General features: G+C 43.9%; 1 protein-coding gene across 2 annotated transcripts in view; it reads right to left on the bottom strand.

Moving 5' to 3' along the window:
* CRACR2A (calcium release activated channel regulator 2A) overlaps window positions 1-22,949 on the bottom strand; it is a 149,026-nt gene that overhangs the window by 9,484 nt on the left and 116,593 nt on the right. The window contains exons 16-18 of one of the 2 annotated variants that reach the window (XM_037064709.1): window positions 17,620-17,721; window positions 15,319-15,395; window positions 13,626-13,968 (exon numbers count right to left, since the gene is read on the bottom strand). The exons of the other annotated variant lie outside the window; for it this stretch is intronic. Of the exons in view, the coding sequence (XP_036920604.1) occupies window positions 13,884-13,968; window positions 15,319-15,395; window positions 17,620-17,721 (264 nt within the window). The 3' untranslated portion in view covers window positions 13,626-13,883. Of the gene's footprint in view, window positions 1-13,625; window positions 13,969-15,318; window positions 15,396-17,619; window positions 17,722-22,949 lie in introns of those variants that run through there. 2 annotated transcript variants of the gene reach the window in all.

The following is a 22,949-nucleotide window of genomic DNA, read 5'->3' as shown; positions in this document are numbered from 1 at the left end:
CATCCTTAATTCCATTTCCTGACAGTTATTAAGATGATTTTCCAAGAGATAGTTCCATTTTAGCAGAGTCACAGACAAATAAAGTGCAGTCAAGCCTGTCATCCCATTTCCTCTGGCTCCTCATTGGCAAAGGCTTCAGATTTCCTCCCCTCCTGGTAGAGACTTCATTTCCTCCTTGAACCTTTATTTCTCACTCTGATTCCTGCCCCTCCAAAAGCCCAGCAGCCATTCTGCTCTACTCCTGTAAAAGGTCAAGATCTGCTTGGAAAGTTCTGAGTTCAAGTTCATAAAATATGAGCTATGGAGCTGCAGAGTTAGAAAATCAAAAATTCTTCAAGCTGGATGAGGGCCAGGAGACCACTGTAAGCTAACACCTTCATTTTGTAAATGAGAACAACTGAGGTCTACAAGGGGACAGTGCCTGACTCAAGGCCACACAGTAGATTTCCAGAGTAGGAGCAGCAGGTGGACCAGCAACTGACAGGAGCATTGTGGCAGCAAGTCATCATCTGCTCACCTGGCAAGTGTTTACTGAAGACCTGTAATGGGCCAGGGCTGTACTGAACACTGAACTACACACCTTAGTGAGATACAGAAACTTCCCTCCAGGACCACACAGTTTAGTGGAGGTGGGGAAGACACACACACCCACTAGACACACAGCACCACAACACAGCAAAGTGGGTTGCCCTGCCCTGGTGGATACTTAAGGGCCAGCCCTTTACCATATAATAGCTGTGCCAAACCAAAGAAACATGGCCCAAATGAAAGAATAGCTCAAAACTCCAGACAAACAACTAAGTGACAAGGAGATAGCCAACCTATCAGATGCAGAGTTCAAAACACTGGTAATCAGGATGCTCACAGAAATGACTGAGTATGGCTGCAAAATTGAGGGAAAAGCGAAGGCTATACATAGTGAAATAAAGGAAAATATACAGGGACCCAACAGTGAAGGGAAGGAAATCAGGACTCATATCAACAATTTGGAATAAAAGGAAAAAATGAACATCAAGTCCGAACAGAATGAAGAAACAAGAATTCAAAAAAATGAGAGTCTGAGGAACCTCGGGGACAGCTTTAAAAAAGAAAATATACAGGGACCTAACAGCGAAGGAAAGGAAATCAGGACTCATACCAACAATTTGGAATAAAAGAAAAAAATGAACATCAAGTCGGAACAGAATGAAGAAACAAGAATTCAAAAAAATGAGAGTCTGAGGAACCTCGGGGACAGTGTCATTGGTCATATTTTGCTTGCTTGTTTGTTTTGTTGTTTAGATTCCTGTTAAAGGTGATATCATATGGTATTTGTCTTTCACTGCCTGGCTTATTTCGCTTCCATCCATGATGTTGCAAGAGGTAGGAGCTCCTTCTTCCTTTCTGCAGCATAGAATTCCATTGTGAAAATGTACCATAGCTTTTTGATCCAGCCATTTACCAATGGGCATCTAGGTTGCTTCCAACTCTTGGCTATTGTAAATTGTGCTGCTATGAACATCGGGGTGCATAGGTTCTTTTGGATTGGTGTTTCAGGGTTCTTAGGATATACTCCTAGTAGTGGAATTGCTGGGTCAAAAGGAATGTTCATTTTTAGTTTTCTTAGAAAGTTCCATACTGTTTTCCATAGTGGTTGTACCAGTCTGCAATCCCACCAACAGTGAACTAGGGTCCCCATTTTCCCCACAATCTCTCCAACACTTGTTGTTTGTTTCTTTGTTTATGATAGCCATTCTGACTGGTGTAAAGTAGTGTCTCATTGTGGTTTTAATTTGCATCTCTCTGATAGCTAGCGATATTGAGCATCTTTTCATGTGTCTCTGGATCCTCTGTATGTCCTCAGATAAGGAGACAATCTTAAAGGCAGCAAGAGAAAAGGAGACAGTAACCTACCAAGGAGTTCCCATAAGACTATCCACTGATTTCTCAAAAGACACCTTACAGGCAAGAAGGGGCTGTAAAGAAGTATTGCAAGTCATGAAAGGCAAGTATCTACAAACAAGATTACTCTATCCAGCAAAGCTATCACTTAGAATGGAGTAGCAGATAAAGCACTTCCCAGATAAGGTCAAGTTAAAGGAGTTCATCATCATCAAGCCCTTATTCTATGAAATGTTAAAGGGACTTCTCTAAGAAAAAGAAGACCAAAACTATGAACAGTAAAATGACAACAAACTCACAACTATCAACAACTCAACCTAAAACAAAAACAAACTAAGCAAACAACTAGGACAGGAACAGAATTACAGAAATGGAGAGCATATGGAGGGTTATCAGTGGGAAGGGAGGGGAGTGGGGGGAAGTTTCAGAGAATTAGAATCATAATTGGTATGTACAAAATAGACAGGGTGATGTTAAGAATAGTATAGAAAAGGGAGAAGCCAAAGAACTTATATGTATGACCCATGGACACAAACTAAGGGGGAGGAATGCTGGAGGGAAGGAGGATACAAGGCAAAGGAGGCTAAAGGGGAGAAAAAATGGGGCAATTCTAATAGTATAATCAATAAAATATAATAAAAATAATGGTAAGATTAAACAATTGTTTAAACATTTCTTTTAACTTATAATTAAATCAGAATTTTTGGCAAGAGGGGAGAGTGAGATTCTTTTTTATTTAAAATACTTAATGATATATGAAAATGAAGACATAATATGCCAAAATTTGTTGGATGTGGTTGGATTCTCTCCCTCCTCTTCTCACTCTCCTTCCACCATGATTAGGTTTCAGTCTTTAGTAAGCCTGTGCCTCTGGACTCTGAACTTCACAGTCCTTCTCAGTTACCCTCCCCTTATGTGGGGCAGAATGGCTAGAGTGAGCTGGAGTTGGGTATTGCCCTCCTTCCATATGGAAATCTAGAACTGGCTGGAATTGGGTATTTCCCTTCCCCCAGGTCAGTAAGGACCTAATAAAAGCCCAGCATGTGACGCTCTGGTTACCTAGTTTCTCTTGAGGGCAGGTCTTGTTAGTAAGAACAGGATATTCTCATATTTCAAAACAATATCTACCTTTCCCCTGCCAAAAGCATGAGGGTATTTTTCTCTAATATTGACTGTGAGAACCTGGTAGAGCTCCAAGAGGTAAAACTCATAAACAAATGCGTCTCCCTGAAGACTTACACACACTTAGCTTTCAGCAATTTGTCCATTGTAGCTCAGGTTTCTCCACCCTGGCACTGGTTCCTATTTAGGAGGGTTTTACTTCTGGTTTTCTGCTCTGGTAAATCATGATTCTCTCTATTTGCCTGTCTATCTTTTCAATTTGGGGGGTAGCACTTTTCCTGGACCTCACTTCTCTCATGGATCTAAAAAAAGCTGTTTATTTTCCAGTTTGTCTGGCTTCTTTGCATGTTAGGATGGAGTGGAAACCTCCAGGTGTCTTACTTGTCAGACTAGAAACTGGAAGCCTCTGCGGGAAATTTCTCAATTATAAATTCAATCTCTTTGCTTGCTATAGAGCTATTCAGATTCTCTGTTTCTTCTGGGGTCTGTTGTGATAGAATTTTGTATTTCTAGAAACATGTCTGTTTCACTGAGGTTATCTAATTTGTCTACACACAGTCTTTCCTGGAATTGCCTTATAATCCTTTTGATTTCTGTAAGGTTGATAGTAATATCCCATCTTTCATTCCTAATTTTAGTAATTTGAATCTTGTCACGTTTTTCTTTTGCAGATTAAAAAAAATTAATTAATTAAAAGTGGAATAACTAAAGAAATAAACTGGATAAAATAAGGAAAACTCCCCAGGTGATTCCAATGGGCAGCAAAAGCTGAGAACACGAACTAGAACTGTCAGCTCCACTGTGCATGGGGCAGAGCAGTGCTGTGGGTCCAGGGCAAGAAGGCCTCCTGGTTTCTACCTCTGCAATCCCGCAGCTCGTTGTCTGCCCATATATAGGGGATGTGCTGTGGACCCTACTTATCAAGTTTCAAAGAGATGATGCTCAAGAAGTAGAGGGAATATAATTTAAATCACAGTACAAGAAAACTGGGTTAGATCAACCAAAGTGGGCCAGCGCCCCAAGATCAGCTCCCAGTGAATATCCGTGGACAGACTAGGAACCTCTGCTGTGACAGGGGCCTATGAAACTCACAGGTGGATGATGGGGGGTTGTGGGGCTCTGGGGGTAGCAAACAGCCTTCCCAGGAAGCAGAACACACAGAATTTGGAAGGCCAGCTGTAGTTGTCCAGAATGGCCGGGAGCCAGAGTGACTACTCATTGATCTCAGACCCTGGCAGTCCTTCCTCCTGCCTGAGCCATAGTCTCCTCATCTGTGACAGGAGGGAGGTTGGCCCCAGAACCTCCCAGCCATTGTTCAGACTGCAGATTTCTTGCCAATGAGAGAAGAGGTGGGGTGGGGGGAGATGGACCTCATGAATGAAAACTGCTCTTGGGAGGGAGTAGGAAAGAGTGGGGAGGAAGGGAGAGAGGGATGGGCACAGAGGAAGGAAAATGCAGCCTCACCTGCTTGTTTGTGTTTCTTGTATTTAAGATGCTGACTTCTAGCATATTTTTAAATCCATCAAACATGAAAGGCTGATTTGAATAGACCCACAATGTGAAGCTGGCAATTTCACTTGCCACGATGAAGGGCTGGTGAGAGTTCAGCACCTCTCTACATGCCAGAGAAATTGCTGAAGCCCAGATCTCTCTGGTAGATTTTTAGGCCAGATACTTTTCCAATCCCTGATGTGAGAGCACAGGCTGGGGGCTGGGGGCTGGGGGCTGGAGAGTATGGTGGAAAGAGAGTTAGAAAGATAAAGTAAAGGAAGGAAGGAAGGAAGGAAGGAAGGAAGGAAGGAAGGAAGGAAGGAAGGAAGGAAAAGTGGGGGAAGAGGTACAGCTGGAGAGGAAGTGGAGGATTAATAGGAAACTAACTAAAGAAATGATCTAGCCCAACATTCTTCTGGTCCAGGGAGGCTTTCTGGCTTAGCCCACCCTGACTCCCTATCACACATTATACTACATTCTTTCATGTCCATCTCAGTTCAAACTAGATTCTTGGGGTTGGTGGGGTAGAGGTGCAGCCCTTGTAATTCACTATATCTAGTTTCTTACTGGCATTCCTAAAAGCAGAGTGTACACTTCCAGTGTCAGAGAGTTCACTATGCAGTGAGGCAGCTGTGCTCACTGGGCATGCTCACTGGGACAGGCAGCCTATTACATCGCTGGACCGTGCTCACTGGGATAAACTTCAGTCCCCTTGCTCTGCATTTCCAGCCCTGTTGAGTCACCCAGAACAAGTGTAACACCAAAGTCAGCCTTTCTTAAACACAGTATGCTGGTCCCTCTCCCACTCCAATCCTTCTATGCTTGTTCCCAGTCTCCTTATCATAAATTATTACAATGTAAATCTTGCAAAACCAAAATATTTCTGGGTGCCATGAATATATTTCCTGCAGTAGTCAATACAAAATTCCAGGAACAGCAAAAGACATTTGTCTTTCATTTTTTGTTGTTGTTGTTTGACACAATCCTACCAAGCCCCTATCTAGGGCCAGGCCAGATGCTCCTGTTGGCATATAGGATGTGAAGGCCCATCCCAGGGAGCTTATCTTCAGGGTGAGCAAAACTCCTAAAGAGAAATGTGTGCGGGGCAGGGGCAGAGAAGCCGGGAGCACTGACAGTCCCTCCCCAGTTGACTGTGGGTGGGTTGGGGTTGGCTTGAGGCCCTTTGGGGAAGGGGACCCTGGGGATTGTTGTCATAACATTTTGGTGGCATGTTAATGTATACTGTAGGGTTCTAGGTGGTTCTTCAAGTACCTGAAGATCCAAGGGCCATAGGTAAGCTAATATTCCTTTCCTGCTCCCTCCTTTCTGGATATAACCCAAGTCAAACATTGAGCACCTTAGAGCCCAGCTACTGGACATTGATTGAAGAGAACCAATCCTTCATTCATTCATGAAATAGAAATGTTTGTGAAGGGTTTTTTAATGTATTGCAGTAAAATACACATAAAATTTACAAATCTAACCATTTTTAAATGCACAACCCAGTGACATTAAGTATCTTCATAATACTGTGTGCAACCATGAGTACCCTCCAACTCCAGAACTTTCTCATCATCCCAAAGTGAATGCTTTATTAAACTGTATGTAAAGGTGGCTCAATTAGGAATGTGCTATATAAAGTCTTGATGGGGCAGCAAATCCACCCATCCACCAACTTATGTCTATTACATATCAGGCCCCAGTAAGTACAAAAATAATTGAGACCACAGCCCTTCCAGTGAGAACCTTGTTAGTCTGCCATGCTGGACCCACTCAATGCCAAAGCAAAGTGGGGACATACAAAACATTCTTAGACAAAAATCTCTGAAGGAATACAAATTTTCCATATTTTATTGGCCCAGGGAAGTGAGAGATGCTTTTACCTGAGACCCCAGTTTCTCCCACTTGTCAAGAAGTGTGAAATTTTCTTTTTCCTATTTTGTTTTGTTTAGGTCTCTTGTACAAATCTAATAACTAATGTTTGTCTATAGATTGTCAGTTGACTAAGCCTTTTCCTCAGAGTTCTCATTTGACCTTCACACTACTCTGTAAGGGCAGTAGGGCAGAGAGTGCTATTGTACAGGCTTGGAACCTAGATCATCACACAGTTCCAGGTTCTGCCCAAGGCCACATAACTTGTGGGGAGCACAACTGGCTCCACACCAGGAAGAAGGAGAACTGGGTGGACAAGTATCTTTTTATGTGCAGAAGTATGGAACCCAAGTCAAATTGAGATGTTGAGCTGCCTGCAGGTAATGGATTGCTACTAGTCACAGCTGTGGAGGCTGCAGGATGATGAGATGGAATGCTCTGATGGACATCACACTATCTGAAAGGCAATTAAATTGCAGAAGCTGGAATGCTCCCCAGCACTTTGTCTTAAAAGCCAGAAGCAGCACCTCATTTGAACCAGTGATGTAAACCCCATGGGTCTACCAGGACACAGGAGCCCAGTTGCCCAGACTTTGGGACTTGGGGTTCCAGGGGAGTGAATGCACCAAGTGGTGGGCCTTGTTTTTGAGAACTGATGCTCTGTTCTCAAGTGCTCCTTTAGGCAAACATTGTTTTCCAGACACTGATAAACATGAAGTGACAGAAATAAATGCTCCTGCCTCAGGAGCTCAGTTCAGTGTATTTTGCTCATTAGAACCATGGGAGCAGTGTGTATAAATAATCACCATACACTATCATTACAGAATGGCCTGGGGAGCCCATGGACCAGATATTGGATTGCTCCTGACACTCTTCCCATGACCTAGTGCTATGCATGCTCAATGAATCCTAGTTCTATAGTCATATCACTCAAACATCCTAAGCCCCTTGAACTTCACATTTCAATTCCTCTTTTCATTCTCTCTGTCCATGTTCTTTGGGCATTTTTTGCTTGGTAGTGTGGTGTTTTTATATGTAGCACTTATTTTTATAGGTCAAATGGATCAAGCTGTAACTCACTACGACAGCACAGGTCCTACTGGTCCTATGAAGTCCTCATTTGTTGGGAGAGGAATCTCCTGGTGCTATGACAAGGGCCTATGAGTACCACTTCTGGCTCAGATCCAAAGCCCTGAGAGAGGATCAGTTCTTGGACCTGACTCAGCTCTGCCCCAGCATGACAAATGACATACTTTGTCAATGTTCCTTAGTTCCCACATTGATTTCAGGTCCTCTGGCAAGTGCCACATGGTTTCCCAGGTCTCATGTTCTCTAGCAAGGTTTTTTTTTCCTAAGAAGGACACTTCAATTTACTTGGCTCCACTGAACTACGTGAAAGGTAGAGTTATGATGTTCTTTGTTACTTCTATTGCTGATAATTAACATATCTATTAATAGAAACATTGATAGATTTAGGAAGTGGGAAAGGCTTAGAAAATTCCTATATTCTGTCAACCATCAACCTCCCTCACCCCAACATACATAAGAATGGAGGGAATAACCACTAATGTGAAATCCTATGAATTTTGACCAAAATTTATTAGAATTTGTAATAAACAGGTAAATTTGTAATAAAATAGGTAATTTCTATTCCTTGGATGACAGGAGGAGAGATGGCAGTACTCCTAGGGCCAATTAGCAACAGGGCACTTAAGTCTTGGTTTTCGTATGTTCATGTACTATGGCTTAATTATTTTGAAGTCATTAAACTCCTTTTTAAATAAAGCTTATGATTTTCAGTTTTCCTCCACCTATGCTTTTTGAGTGAAGTTTTGTGGAATGCCTAGATTCTTGGCAGGAGGGGAAATTGCCTGAGGATTTCTGGCCTTCTTCATTTCTGAGGAACTGGACACCCTTTTTGGGCTGCTCATCTCCAGCAGAGCATACAGAAGCTTAAAATGTAGAGGAGGGTTCTCAGATCAGAAGGACTTCTGAGTTTCATGTCCTTCCTCCAATCCAGAAGAAAAGAAATACTTTGAGCAGAAGGTTAGTTGTAGGGCCAAGAAATGAGCCCAGAGTCCTGGCTATGTGGTGTGGAGTATGAGGAAAAAAGCAGAGATGGCAAGCAGAGCTTGATTTATGCATCACATCTTTAAAACTTTAAATCAGCTATTTTAAATATGTTCAAAGACCTAAAGGAAACAATGTCTAAAGAATTACAGAAAAGTATGAGAACAACGTCTCTCTAAATAGAAAATATCAACAAAGAGATAGAAATTATAAAAATGAACCAAATAGAAATTCTGGAGTTGAAAAGTACAATAATGAAAATAAAAAATTCATTAGGAGATCCCAATATCATATTTGTGTGGGCAGAAGAAAGAATCAGTGAACTTGAAGATAAAGCAATTGAGATAATCCTGTCTAAGAAAGACAAAGAGAAAAGAATGAAGAAAAATGGACAGAGCCTCAGAAACCTGCGAGACACCATCAAGTATGCCAAAATATGCATAATAGGAGTCCTAGAAGGAAAAGAGGAAAAAGAAGCAGAAAGAATACTTAAGAAAATAATGACCAAACACTCCCCAAATTTGATGAAATCCATTAATCTACATATCCAAGAAGCTCAACCAACTCCCAGTATAATAAACTCAAAGTTGATCTGTAACTAGACACATCAAGCAGCAAGAAGCAATTCATCATATACAAAGGAGCCTCAGTAAGATTAACAGCTGATTTCTCATAAAAAAGCATGGAGGTCAAAAACAGTGGGATGGCATATTCAAAGTACTGACTGAAGCAGTAGAGAGGTGGGGGAGTGGTAGTGGAAGCTGTAAACCAAAAGTTCTGTATCTGACAGTTATCTTTCAGTCATTTCAAGATACACAAATCTGGAAAAGTTTGTCCTGGCAAAACTGCCCTACAAGAAATAATACTGAAATAAAAGAACACTAAACAGTAACATGACTGACTCAACATAAAGAAATAAGGGGCACTGGAAAAAGCAATTACATAATTAAATATAGAAAATGGTATAAATGTATCATTTACTTTAACTCATTTTTCCTGTTTGATTTAGAAGACAACTGCATGAAATAATAACTATAAATCTAGGTTGATGAGGACAAGATATATAAATATGTAATTCATGATAATCACAGTGTAAGAGGGGAATGAAACTATATGAAAGCCAAGTTTTGTGTACCATTGAAATTAAGTTGGTATTAATCTGAACTAGGTTGTTCTAAATGAAATTTTAATAGTAACCACCAAGAAAATAAATTTTTAAAATACAGTAAATGAAATAAAAAAGGATTAAAATACCACACTAGAAAATAAATATTTAATACAAAATAAGTCAATAATGGAGGAATAGAGTCAATAATGGAGGAATGGAGGAACAAAAAAGACATTGAAATATAGAAGAGAAATAGCAAAATGGCAAGCATAAATTTTAATAGACTAATTACATTAAATATAAATAGATTAAGCTTTCCAATAAAAAGGCAGAGATTAGAAGAATAGATTTAAAAACCTGATTCAACTATAGGCTGTCTTTAAGAGAATTGCTTTACTTTTTATTTTAAAGATTTTATTTATTTATTTTTAGAGAGAAACATTGATGACATGGGAGAGAAACATCTATGTGTTGCCTCTTGCATGCCCCCAGCTACAGACTTGGCCCACAACTCAGGCATGCGCCCTGACTGAAAACTGAACCAGCAATGTTTCAGTTCGAAAGCCAGTACCCAATCCACTGAGCCACACCCACCAGGGTAAGAATCACTTTAGATTCAAAGGCACAAATAGGTTGAAAGTAAAAAGACAGAAAAATTATACTATGCAAACAGCAACTGACAGAGAGCTGTTGTGACTATACTAATATCAGACAAAATAGACTTTAGACAAAAATTGCTACTAGAGACAAAGAAGGACAGTTTTAATTCATCAAGAAGACATAAACAACTATAAACACGTTAGCCTAAAAACAGAGCCCCAAAATACACGAAGAAAACTGAGGTCTTTAAAAGCAGTATAGGAGAAGGCAGCTCTGACCTAAATACTTGACCCCCATGACCCATTATGGTGCTTAATAATCTATCACTAGGAATTCATTCCTTTGGTTTAAAGTTTTGACTTCCTTAGAGTTCGTTACATTATAAATATAGCCCTGAAGCCAGCTATCTGCATTAACACCTAGCTGAAATTGGTTTAAGATCCTTTGGAACAGTGACTTTTAGTGACAGAGACAAAGGGCTGAGCCATTTTTGATAGACACAGACATGGCCTGGAGAGGGCCAGGGGGAGAGTAGGAGGGAGGGAGTCCAAGACTGGGTGGAGGTATTGAGAATGGAGAAAAAGTACAGGATGGGGAGAGGTAGAAGAAAGGTAGGGTATCACAGAAACAGAAAAGATCCCAATGAAACTGCAAAGGAAAGTGAGTGCTAACAATACGCAAAGCAACTGGGGTGTTGGTTTGGTGTTGGAGCTCATGGTTTGGCAACTCAGGGCTGAGGGCAGAAGAAGAAACCAGAAAGAAGCACAAGGAATCAGAATAGGGGAACAAGGGAGGAGCCAGGGATGGTGTCGAGCACATGTCATTCCCAGGTGAACACCCAGGAGCTGGCACCAGGTTTGACCCGCCATCTGAGTCTTGGAGAACTACAGGCAGGGACTTTGAATGGACCGTGGGCCTAAAGCTGTAGGCACTGACTGGGAAACCAAAGGGAGAGCAGGGCCATGAAGCAAAACCAGATATGAGCTCACCAGCCAGGTAAATGGGCCAGGTAATTGAGTGCTCAAATGCAGTGTTTGTGGGATTGCCCAGTTTTCAGGTAGATGCTTGGTGTTAGTTGGTTCTAATCTGAAAATGAAGCAAGGCAAAGGGTCTGGGCAGTAAATGAGCAGTGACAACAATAATAGCCCCTATTTGTTAGTGTCAGCTATGTCCTGGGCACTGTGCTAGTACTTCACCTATGTTGCTTTATTTATTACTTAAAATATCCCTGTGAGGTTGACATTGAAACCTCCAATCTATAGATGAACATGTAACCTGATGAAGTGACTTGCTCAAGATCATAACAGCAATGCAAATGGGATGGAGACAGGTTTTTTCTAATACCACTGCTGGCTTGGGGCTAGGCTGACAGTCCCTGGGGTGACTTCTATTACCATGGTGGCTTAAAAGCAATGAGGGAGAAGCGGGGAGGGCCACTGAGACCTGAAAACACAGAACCTCTTGGAGTTTCTCAGTGTCCCCAGTGCTCCACATTTTTTCAAGTGTGTTGGAAAAGGGGGCACCAGAGGCCCGCAACTCTTCTCACCCCTCTCTCTTGGGAGCTTTGAGGATTCATGGGGATTTACTGCATGTGATAGAAGACCAGGCACTAGGGGCATCCCACCTTGCTCTAAATCCTGAATTCACTTTTCCTAAAAGAAAAATGCAGCCCTGGGCCAGGGATTAGGTGCTCAGGGATAAATGCAGTATGGGTTTAGGGAACCCAAAAGATGGCCTACTTGCCCCCACAAATCTCAACTGTCATCCCTGTTTTCCACCAGAAGTGGGACAGCTGTTGTCCTTTCTCCTTGGCTACCCCCACCTTCTACCCACACTCTACACACACACACATAACAACCAGTATTCACACAGCAACACACAGATATGAGAGGGCCATTTCTGGGTGACCCAGCCCCCATGCATCCCACTAATGAGACCTTCACCAGTGCCCTCTCTTAGGGAAATGAGTGTCCTGTGAGTTCCCCCTGAAATTTGACTGGGGGCCAGAGTAGCCTAAGTTGGAAAATAATCATGTCATCACAAGCATTCTGAAAGGACAGAGCCTAAGGCATTAAATGGCTCACCCTTCACTTTATTGATGAGATGGGCACCCAGGGAGGGAGCTGTCTTGCCCAAGATCATGGAGCATCTCCTGGTGCTCATTGCTGGTTTTCATTCTCACCCTTCATGGGCAACCTGGTGCCTATGAAGAAGAGCTGGATGACAAAGAGGGAGGAGCCTGCAAGAAGGAGGTATGCACTCACCTGGTGACCTATGGGGCTCTGACCCTTTGTTGGGTGGAGGCTGCAAGGAACAGCCTTGGGAACTCTGCCCTCTCCCCAGCCTGGATGACTTAGTGCACTTCACCACCCAATCTCCTCTGGGGGCCCAGGGCCATAGCCTGAAAATGGTGATTGGCCGGCATGTTTATGGTCTTTTCATCCAGCTTCCCACCCAGGGCACAAGTGCCCTCCTGTGCCCCACTGACAGCCAGCCAGTGATGCTGGAGCCCTGTCCTGAGCTGGAAACCCACCAGCACCAGCTGTAGGAACCACCACAAACTCAGGTCAGTCCCTTAATCTGAGGGCCCCCATGCTGCTGCAGTCACAGGGGTGCCAAGCCCGCAGCGGCACTCTGTACACAAACAGCAGCAAAATGTCACCACCAGAGCCATACTTTATTTTTTTAAAATACAGTCTCCTGAAAGAAAAATCAAATAAAATGAAGTCAGTAACTATGTACCTGATGTTGGGCCTCACCACTGGCATGTCAATCTACCCCTTTAACCATCATGTACAATTTTTCAAAGAGCTATTTTGAGAAACATTTAGAAAATGGCTTTACATAGCTACAGTTTATTTATACCTTTCAGAAATGGTCTCTCTGTTGAACAGCAGATGGGATTTCCCCCCTCGTTTTCTTTTCATCTCTGGAGGTTAGGCAGCAAATGAGCCCACTCTCTAACTCCAGGCACACATTTATCACCCCCAGGCTACCTGGGAGTCCTGGCTGTGGGTGGGCCGTAAGGAGAAAAGGCTATAGGTTCCTTGTAATGCACTGTTCCAGTGAACCCACTGGGGCAAACGCCACAGCCCTGTGGATGCTGAGAGAGGCTGGGCCCTGAAGCCTGGGAAAGAACAGGACCTCTGGGGGTAGAGGTAAGGGGTAGGGAATAAGATGTGGATACTCTGGTTTGCTCCCCTCAACACCATGCAGGTATCTTGAGGTCCATGAAGCATATGCCAAGAGTGTCCCACTGGCATCCAGAGAACAGGAGCCAAAGCCAGACCAACCACCCTGGCATTCATTGCCCAAGTGCCTTATCTGTGGCCTGCAGGAAGCAGCAAGTCAGCCCTGCACAGTTACCGTGGCAACTGCAGTGCTGAGGCTCCTAAAGGCAAGGGTGGGAAGGAGAAGGGAGATGGAAAAGGCACATGGTGGCTTTCTGGAAAAACCCATTTGTCTCTTTTTCCCAGGAAGCCAATCTGGAAGGGTGGGGGGAAGAAGGGAAAAGAATGGGCATCTGGGGTCTAGAGAAAGTAGGGTGAGAAAAGACTCCAAGATGCTCCAAGAGCAGCTTTCCTGACTGGAGGTGCTCCCCTTCTTTATGGGGGAGGCAAGTAAAAGGACAAAGGTCTGGGCTGGCCTTGGTAGGGACATCTGTGTGGGAGCCATGTGCTGGATTCATTGCAGGTCCTGTGACCCCAGGCCTGGGTAGAGCAGTCCTAGGAGGTGCCTATCAGCCACAGCAGGTTTTCTTCTTGGCAGGGCGATCAACCTGAACAGTGTCCTCCCTCACTGTGTCTTCTTGTTCCTTGAGGATCCTGGCAGAGTGGAGGATACAGTGTCAGGGTCATAATGACAGACCCCAACCTCACCAGAGCATCAGAGAGAGTATTCCAAGTCTCCCTCTGGGGAGTACAGGTACCTAATTATAATTTGTAAAGCCAGAGTTTAGTCAATATGGATCCCTCACACCTCCTCCAGGAAGCCTCCCCAGTCGTCTAGGTGTTGTAAGTGCTCTGATGGCACTTTGACCCTTCTGTTATAACCCCATTGGTCCCTTAATTACTGAAGGGGTTGCTGAGAGCAGAGGCTGCATCTTTTATTCCTGTGTCTCTGCAGCCTATCACAGTGCCCAGAACACAGTATGCGCTCAGAACATATATTTCTTACTTAGTAACCATGGAAGGGTTGTCCCATGTGGCCACAGCTCCAGGTTAAAGTAGGAGGTAAAGGGTTAAAAATAGTGTTAAGTATCTTATCCCTGCTTTATACTGTCAAAGTGCTTCTACCTTCCACATCTGTTCTGATTCTCACAACAACCTGTGAGTGGGTGGGGAGGGTATGACTGATGTTCTTACATTAGCAGCAAAGCTCAAAACGGTAGGGTCACTTGCTCTAAAAATCAGTGTCAGAGAAAAGCTTAGAACTGTCCCCATGGTCTTCCATAACCCCAGAACCTCACCAATGAACAAAAGAAGTTGTTCTGGGTTCTTAATTACCCAAATGAAAATATTTTAGATGCCCCAGAATGAATGCTGAGCACAAACAAGTACTATTAAGTAAGTGCTTATGTGAGCTGGGTGGATGGATGGAATGAAACAAATGCCTAGATAGATCAATGAGTGAATGTTCAAGTGTGGAAAACAGGGCCCTGTATGTGGTGTTGTTCTCTTAATTTTAGTGTAGGCAGAGGCTTATGGAATCCGTCCTTGAGTGCCATCCCCTTGGATGACTCTGGTCTCCCATCATAGCCCCTCCTCTCCTTGCCTCTGCCTCCCATTCCCCACAAGCCCTAATCCATCCTTGTTCCCAGCTGGCTGTCAACTAATCACTGCTAAGATATTAGCCAGTGTTGGAGGACCTATGACATGACCTTTCTCAGGAGCATTTGCATTGAAAAAGAGAATTCCTGGGGAAAACGCAGCCTTTAAGATGCAGTGACAGGCAGGGAGGCTTTCTTTTGGGCCTTACTGTGTTTCATAAGGCTGTCTCTCACTTCTGAAATGCTGCACAGAGGCCTGGCCACCAACCCCTTTACCCAGAGGCTCAGGTAGACAGAAGACAGACCCAGATGTCAGGGGTGGGGGAGTGGGGGTTGATGGTGAATAAGTGGTCCCCATCCAGACCAGCATAGTTTAGTCACATCGCCCACTGAGCTGTGTCTCTACCTGGCCAGATGGAGCAGGGACTCTTTGGTGTTGTGACCGGAATAGGCACTGCATTCATAGAAGATCAGATTGTTCTCCTAGAATCATAAAACAGAGGGAATAAACGGAGGGGGGGGGGCGGCAGGGAACTGTGGGGTGGGGAGAGAACATGCTGTCTGCATTTACCCATACCCCTGCTTCCTTCCATAATCCCCTTAAACTCTTTTACCCTCTCACTACTCTCTGAGAGGTTGATTTCTGTCTCCTCTGGAAACCTCACTAATGCAAGTTCTGTAACTATGTCCCAGGTGAGCTATAATAATTGTAAAACAACAAAACCATAAGCTATTTGACACTTTCTCAAATTGCTCCCAGGTAGGGTACATATATGCTCATTTCCTTTTCCACCAGCCTGGATGCAGGCAAAGACACAGAGGCTGGGGGCGGGGGGGATGACATTCTTCCATTTCACAGGCAGGGAAACTGAGGCTAGAGAAGGTAGAAGTGGCCAGCCTGCTTCAGTCAGATATTTAGCTAATGGCAGCATGCTTTTTCCAGGACACTGACGTGCCATAGGCCTTGGGGAAGATGTCACTCCAATAGGAATTCTTCACACCAGTTAGTTAGCACTCCAGCTGCCCAGGCTGTCAGCACTGGTGCCACAGGACAACTGTCCATCACTGGGCAGAGTCTGTGCTACATGAATGGCAGGGCCCTTGGCCAAGGCTCATCCTAGTCCATTTATCACTTCCATTAATAGCTGTCCTGCTTCCTTATGACAATGTTAATGGAATTGAGGTCTTGAGGCTGATGCCCTGTAGGGATGCAGGCAGTTGAGCAAGGATACTTATTTTGTGGCTGCAGATCAGAAGGCTCTGCAAATGCTGGCTCCCAATTCAGCTTTTCTGCTCCACACCCCACAGATCCAGCTCTGATCTCTGCCCTCTTCATCCCCCCACCCTTCAGTCTGACCCTGACTCCTGGTCAGTCTGTGAAGGACAAAGGCTCCATGGTTCGGGGAGGAGGAGTGCATAGGCCCTGGAATTGAAAGATAAGACTTGGCTTCCAGCTTCAAGTTGAGACTCTGCCCCTGAGGAGCTGTGTGACAATTTGAATAAATCACTTAGTTTCCCTGAGCCTCAGTTTTTGTTTCACTGACCAAAAAAAGAAAAAAAGAAAAAAAACTGAGATGATAAAAATGCAGGTCCTGCAGTTCCATAGTCAAAGTCCTTGGATCCAGATATATTCTAGAATCAAGAAATTTTGAGTTTCAGAAAGTTAATTCATGTATGTACTACATTACATAACACCCTCAGTGGGTCTGGGACAGCATTCTATAACCAAACATATTCATTAATATTTCGTCAGTGAAACATTTGAGTATTCAAAGTGTAACACAATGATTGTCAGTAACTGCACGTCAATTCTGGTCAGATTTTTCTTCCAGATGAAATACAAATCTCTCTTTGTTTCCAGAGTTTTTTGGATTTTGGAATTGAGGTTGAGGGAGCGTGGACATGTAGCTACTTGGTGAGCTTGCACAGGAACACCTGCCAGGCCCTTCTTCCTCCTTTTTCCTTGAATCTTACCATCGTACTCTTTTCCCAGCCCCTGAGGCCATGAACCTCTGTTTAGATTGAGCACACTAAGAATTATGAATCCTGCGGCTGGACAGCACCCCCATTTTTCTGGATATATGGTTCCCTGAAAACTACACTGAGGAGTAGGAGCAGCCCAGGAGCAAGCATTGCATGTTTTGCTGCTTGATTTCCATCAAGCCCTGTTGCTTCTGGGCTTGGACAAGAGGCCTGCTGCTTATTTTATCGGTAGGCTATCCAGTGCCTGCCCTGCATTTATTTTGAGTTCACAGCTTTGAGGCTCGGTCTTGGTAGAAAGGATGAATTCTCTAACAGAGGTGTCCAAAGAAAAGTTGGACAGCTTTGCAGTTAGTGAGTGTTTCATCCCTGAAGGTGAACAAGTGGAAACATACACAATGAGGTTCAAGCATCAGATAGGGACTAAAATAAGTAACTTCTTACTACCTAAGAATTTATAATTCTGAGCTCTAAGGGAAAGAATTTGGCAAAATTATCCATACCCTAGTCATCCCTAGCCAACTCCAACTTAAAATCCATAGCTTTCTATACAAAGTCCCACATGCACAGGAGTCAGACCGTTCCCATGACGCCAGGACACCCATCTTGCCCACTTGCTTTCTTCCCTGGGGCATTCCAGAGAAGGTTCCCACCAAGGCTCTAGGGTGATGCCCAACTATCGCCAGGTCCCACCCTGTCCACAGAGATGGAAATGCCTGCTCTTTACCTTGGCAAGCTGTTCTCCAAGGCCCCGGGGAACTTCCCGCTCTTTCTCGTTGTCAATTTTATTGCCCAGCAGAAGTACAGGAATGCGGTCTCCCACAGCTTCCTGCAGAACAGACAATCCCCCAAGTAAGAGGAGGATCCATACAAAGAACCCAGATGGACAGGCTTGAAACGCTGGGTGGAAAGGTACATCTGACTTGAGAATCCCCTGCTGCCACAATAGGCCAGGTGATAACAGCCATCCTGAAAGCTGAGTGACAGAGCCACCTTCTCTGGGAGCCTCAGAGTACAAGGCTTCAGCAGGGTGCCTGAAGCCTGCCTCTGGGTGCCTCTGGGTACCTCCGGGCCCTGTCAATACAGTGACCCCTCCCTCCCTCACCACTCTCCTTGGATGCTGGACAGAACGCACAGGCCCCCTAGGTGTGCTGAAAGTGGGTGTCCGGATGAGGGCTCAGTTGGATTATGTGTCTTTTCCCAGGGCTTACAGCACCCTGAGGGCATTCCTCCATAGCCAGCCTTAGTCTGAATGAACCTGAATAAACCAGAAAGAACCAAAGGAATGAATGCCATGTGGTTTGGAGCTGTTGTAGGGGCTGCTGTGATGAGAAGTGGCATTTCCAGGGGCCTCATATTGGGCACGTGGGCTCCCTAAGGGTTGGCTCCAAATCTGGTTCACGGTATTGGGTCCACAGTGCCTGAATAATGATGGTGTATGACTCATTGGAGATCACCGCAGGGGGTGCTGCATAGCCCTGCCAGGGGGTGCTCTAGATCTGAAGAAAGCTCTGCCCAGGGAAGAACTGTGTGGCTATAGCAACTGCACTTCTTGGGCCAGAAGTAACAGGTTTATTCAAGGGGTCAACCCCATTCACCCCTCCTGCAACTGTGGCTGATCAGCAGGGCCTGTGCATCCTGGGGTCCCTGCATCACGAAGCCCTCCCTTGTGAAATGAGAGCACTGTTCATCCCTCTCCTGAGGGCAAAGGGCCCAGGCCTCACAGTTATTAAGTGAGTAAACAGGGTAACATTCACATTTAATCAGGTTGCTAGTTTTTAGTTTGTGAGATATTTAATTAGGGGTTTTGATCATAACTTGGTAATGAATATTTATTCACTGCAGTTAAATGTTTTACTAAATAGAGAGGACTGTGGGATAAGAAGCTATCAAATAGTTATAGTTTTGCCAATAGTTCAGCTACTTGACATTATCATTTCAAATAAATGTCCAAAGTCCATCTGATAGGTACACCTATTTTAAATTTAAATGCAATTACATTTGAAATTAAGCTTCAATGATTTCTTCATCTACAATTCATTTTTATTGCAATTCAGTCATGAAAAAATTTATTAAATGAGAATATTAAGGCTCAGAGAATCCAAAAGAACATTCAACATCAAAGCCGCTAAGTTATGAGGACCCTTTGGTAGACAGGCCCAGACATTCTCTAATGTTTTCCTCTAAAATCTGATGTCCAACAAACTCTCTGCTATTTAGTATCTTATTAACTGGAACTCTCTAAAAACAGTATTTCCATACATCCATGGTAAGATGGTCAATAACGTTGGTAATGATGACTCAAAGGCACTACAGGATCTTACATTGTCTTCAAAATAGATTCAATTATATGTACTGTAGCAGATGTGTTACGTGGAGTGCGCCATATTACAATAATTTGCGAGTGAAAAACCCACTTATGGCATGTAGAAAATTCTGTGGCTCCCTATTACCAGAGTGTCAATTAATGGGAATACCCTCATTCTCTGACTGTGCTATGCCACAGAAACTTGGGAAACAGTTTTGCACAGAAAGGAAGAAAAGAGGAGGAAGGAGGGAAATGGGCCAAAAGGCTTGTTGATCGGAGCACAGGAGAGATATTTGTAGATATATGTGTGAGGAATGACTAAGGCTTGTGGGATTTTTTTGACATGGAAACTCTGAGAATATGAGCATCAGATTTGAAATCTCAGGGCAGAAGTAGAAGTCTAACCAGACTCTGGTACATGGGTGATGACTTCACTCTCCTCCTCCCAAAGGGGAGGCTGAGAACAATCATAAGCCCAACACCTGACCCCTTCCACCACGCACAGTAGTGTGCCTCTTGGGAAAAGAAGGGGCAGTCTTCTTTTTAAAATAAATTTCTGTATATAAAAATAGAAGAGACAGGAAGGAGCAGGAAACATCCATGTCCCCAGCTGAAGCTGTGGTTTCTGCTCTCTGCATCGTCCCTCTTACATAGACTCTCTGGAAAACCCACTTCTCCTCCTTGGGCCATGGCCTGCCACTGACAAAAGAGAATTAGGTCTCTCTCCAAACACATGGCAAACATATGTAAGAACAAGTCTGGAGAGTGAGCTATCATGGGCAGTCAATGGACATTACTCCATCCCAAAATCAATTTCTGACCCAGGGCCATAGGGACTGGGTTGGGTGTCTCACAGCCCCCTCTTATTTTAACCTCTGCCTAAACTTTAACTCCTTTTCATACATTACTGATTTTTAGCCTATACATTGCTTGGCACAAAGATGCTTATAATTATCTACCAGATGAAGGAACATTTCCTTTTAAAAGTCCAAAGAGCACCTCCTCTGGAGAACAAGCCTAAGGCCCAGCCAATCTCTGTTGACCTTCTGTAGATGTTAGTAAAATCCCATAGGCATGCCAGGCCAGACAGAAGGAACTGAAACCCCTTAGCTGGGTACATATTCTCTCTGTGTGAGACCTGGCTTGGTCCTGGATATGCTGTCCCTCTGTGGGGCTTGCCCCAGTTGCCCCTCTTTGCTCCTCTCTTCTCTGAGCTGTGAAATAGGCCTCTAAAGCTGGTTTCTGTCCTCTGACTTAGATATGGAAGCCTCTCTACACTTTCAATCATGTTAGTTGCCTTTCTGTGAACTTGAGTTTGTTGGAAGACAGACTAGTTAAAATTCAAAAGATTACACATCTCTGACTTTAAATAACAAGAGCTGTCAATTTGGAACAGAAGATTGACATTCAGCTCCAAATGTGCAGCTGTTGGGTTTGGTGTGTTGTTGTTGTTGGTGGTGGTGGTGGTTGTGATGGGGTGTGTGTGTGTGTGTGTGTGTGTGTGTGTGTGAAGATCTATTTGCTGGGAAGCAAGAAAAGCACTTAGCCAGGATTGTGATGCTATTTCTCTAAAGCCAGAACAAAAAATTCTCAGCACATTACAGCATGCAGTTATGCTAAGCAAAAAAAAAAAATGACTGCAAAATTATATCTTGGGGGTTTCCATATTTATCCACCCCCTGGCCTATGAGTCAAAACAAGATTTATTTGTGTAGTTCGTTTAAACTGCCAGCACTTCAAGCTCAACTTGGAATGTGGGGGGAAAAATCAAACTGCTATTTTTTGCTCTGTGCTGCACATTGTCACCAATGACAAAGATCACAGAATGAGAATTAGCTAGCAGTCCACGAGAGGACAGGAAAGTAGGGCTGACCCCTTTCAGTTGAAGAACTTTTCTGCTTTGAGTCAAAAGCTAGAAGGACTGAAAAAGAAATGAACCTATATTTTTGAAGCAGATTTCAGCCATGGGCCATGTGATGAGAGAGAAGCATAATACAGTGGCAAAGCCCTAGATTTGGGTTCTGGCTGTGCTGCCTGACAAGCTGTGGTTGCCTTTGGACAGGTCACTTTCTCTCCCAGGATCTCACAATTTCTCATCTATAAAACAAGAGGCTGCATTGGATTAATCTCCAAGGTTTTTTTCCAGCTCAAAGACTCTAATCTTGCTGGTTTAATAATGCCCATCATAGTCCACTTCCTTGATTTATAGATCTAACAATATAGGGCTATAGAATGACAAAAGATTTTTTTAAATAGAAGTTCAACATGCCAGGGCTGCACATACTTGGGATCAAAAATCTGGCTCATACTAAATCTTACTTTCTCTGATATGGGCCCTAAGTCTTTAGAGGTCCAGTGTGTCCCATGGTCTAAACATGGGGCCTCTAGAGCCCAACCAGTTTCTTCTCTAGATTGAACCGTTTAATCCTGTCCCAGCAGCAAGGATGAAAAGGAGATAGGGGAGGGCTGGGAATGCTGAGTTGGCAGGAATGACTAACTGCTTTGATTTCCTGTAAGGTGCATAGGAAATGTAAAATGGCAGAAGAATCAGCACACAGTGTGTCAGGGCCCAGTTGGGCCTTTTCTGCAGAAGGCCTGAAGGCAAGGTAAAGCTGCCCAGGTGGGAAGGACGAGGGAGGGTGACGTAGGAGAACAGTCATTGGCACAGGATGTTTCTAACTCATAAAGCAAGGTTGTTCTCCTGTGAAAAAGGATTTGAGTTCCCTCTGGGCCAGAAGCATCCTCTAGGATCCTCTGATGTGCACATACTTCTGACCCATCCTGCCCACCCCCCGAGAGAGTCAATTGCCATACCCTGTAGAATGTGGGGGACAGGAGGGACTTTGCAGAGACTCCAGTCCACTCCTTCATTCAGTGACTGGCCACAGTTTCATGGCCAGAAAGTGGCCAAGCTGGAATGGTAAAAACTCCCTATTCAGGGAACTCCATATCTTCTCTGAGCATTTGTTCCTACCACAGAACCTCTTCCAAGAGTGAGTCTTTGCCATGTATAATCTGGGGCAATTTTAGCTCTTTCTTCCTGTACTGCTTTTAGGGCTGTGGGAGGAAGGGGCACTGAGAACAGCTGGCTAGCATTCACTTAATAATAAGCCTTCAGAACCTGAAGCCTGCTATTAAAGCTCCCCCTCCACCCTCTTTCCCCAGGTAAGGGAGTCAGTAAAGTGCTTGACACTCTCTGGAAAAATGAGGTGCTCCACAAATATAAAGTACTGATTATTTTCAGTTCCTCTCCAATCAAATTAGATGTCAAGTTTTAATCTATCACCTAACATCTCTGATGGCTGGTTGCCAATGCAGAATAAGTTAGCTTTTCAAGAATCTTGAGAATTATTGCATTTATGATGCGACTGTTCCATGCCTTCAACACAGTCTACCATCCGACACGGCCATTTGCACTGCTCTTGACATGCTGGGCCCCTAAAATAGTTCCCTCAAACTGAGTCCTCAGGAGTGGCTGAGGACATACAGGAGACACTCAGAAAATTCTTGAAGGGGCATTGACATCTTTGAATAAAATTTAGAGTCTTAAAGTATGATCCTTAAACCAGCAGCATCTGAGCACTTGTTAGAAATGCCCAGCCCAGACCTGCTGAGTCAGATTCTGCATTTTAACAAAATACTCAGGAGATTCCTATGCCTATTTGAGCTTGAGAAGCACTTGTTTAGGCTGGGAACCATGGTAGCTGAGATCACTTGGGAAACTGCTGTTTGTTTGTTCCCAGGCCCTG

The sequence above is a fragment of the Sturnira hondurensis genome, unplaced genomic scaffold (genome assembly GCF_014824575.4).
Source record: "Sturnira hondurensis isolate 20B ecotype Veracruz unplaced genomic scaffold, ASM1482457v3 Scaffold0015509, whole genome shotgun sequence".
NCBI classification, from domain to species: Eukaryota; Metazoa; Chordata; class Mammalia; order Chiroptera; family Phyllostomidae; genus Sturnira; species Sturnira hondurensis.
Note: the sequence above shows the minus strand (reverse complement) of the source record. Positions and strands in the feature narration are given on the sequence as shown.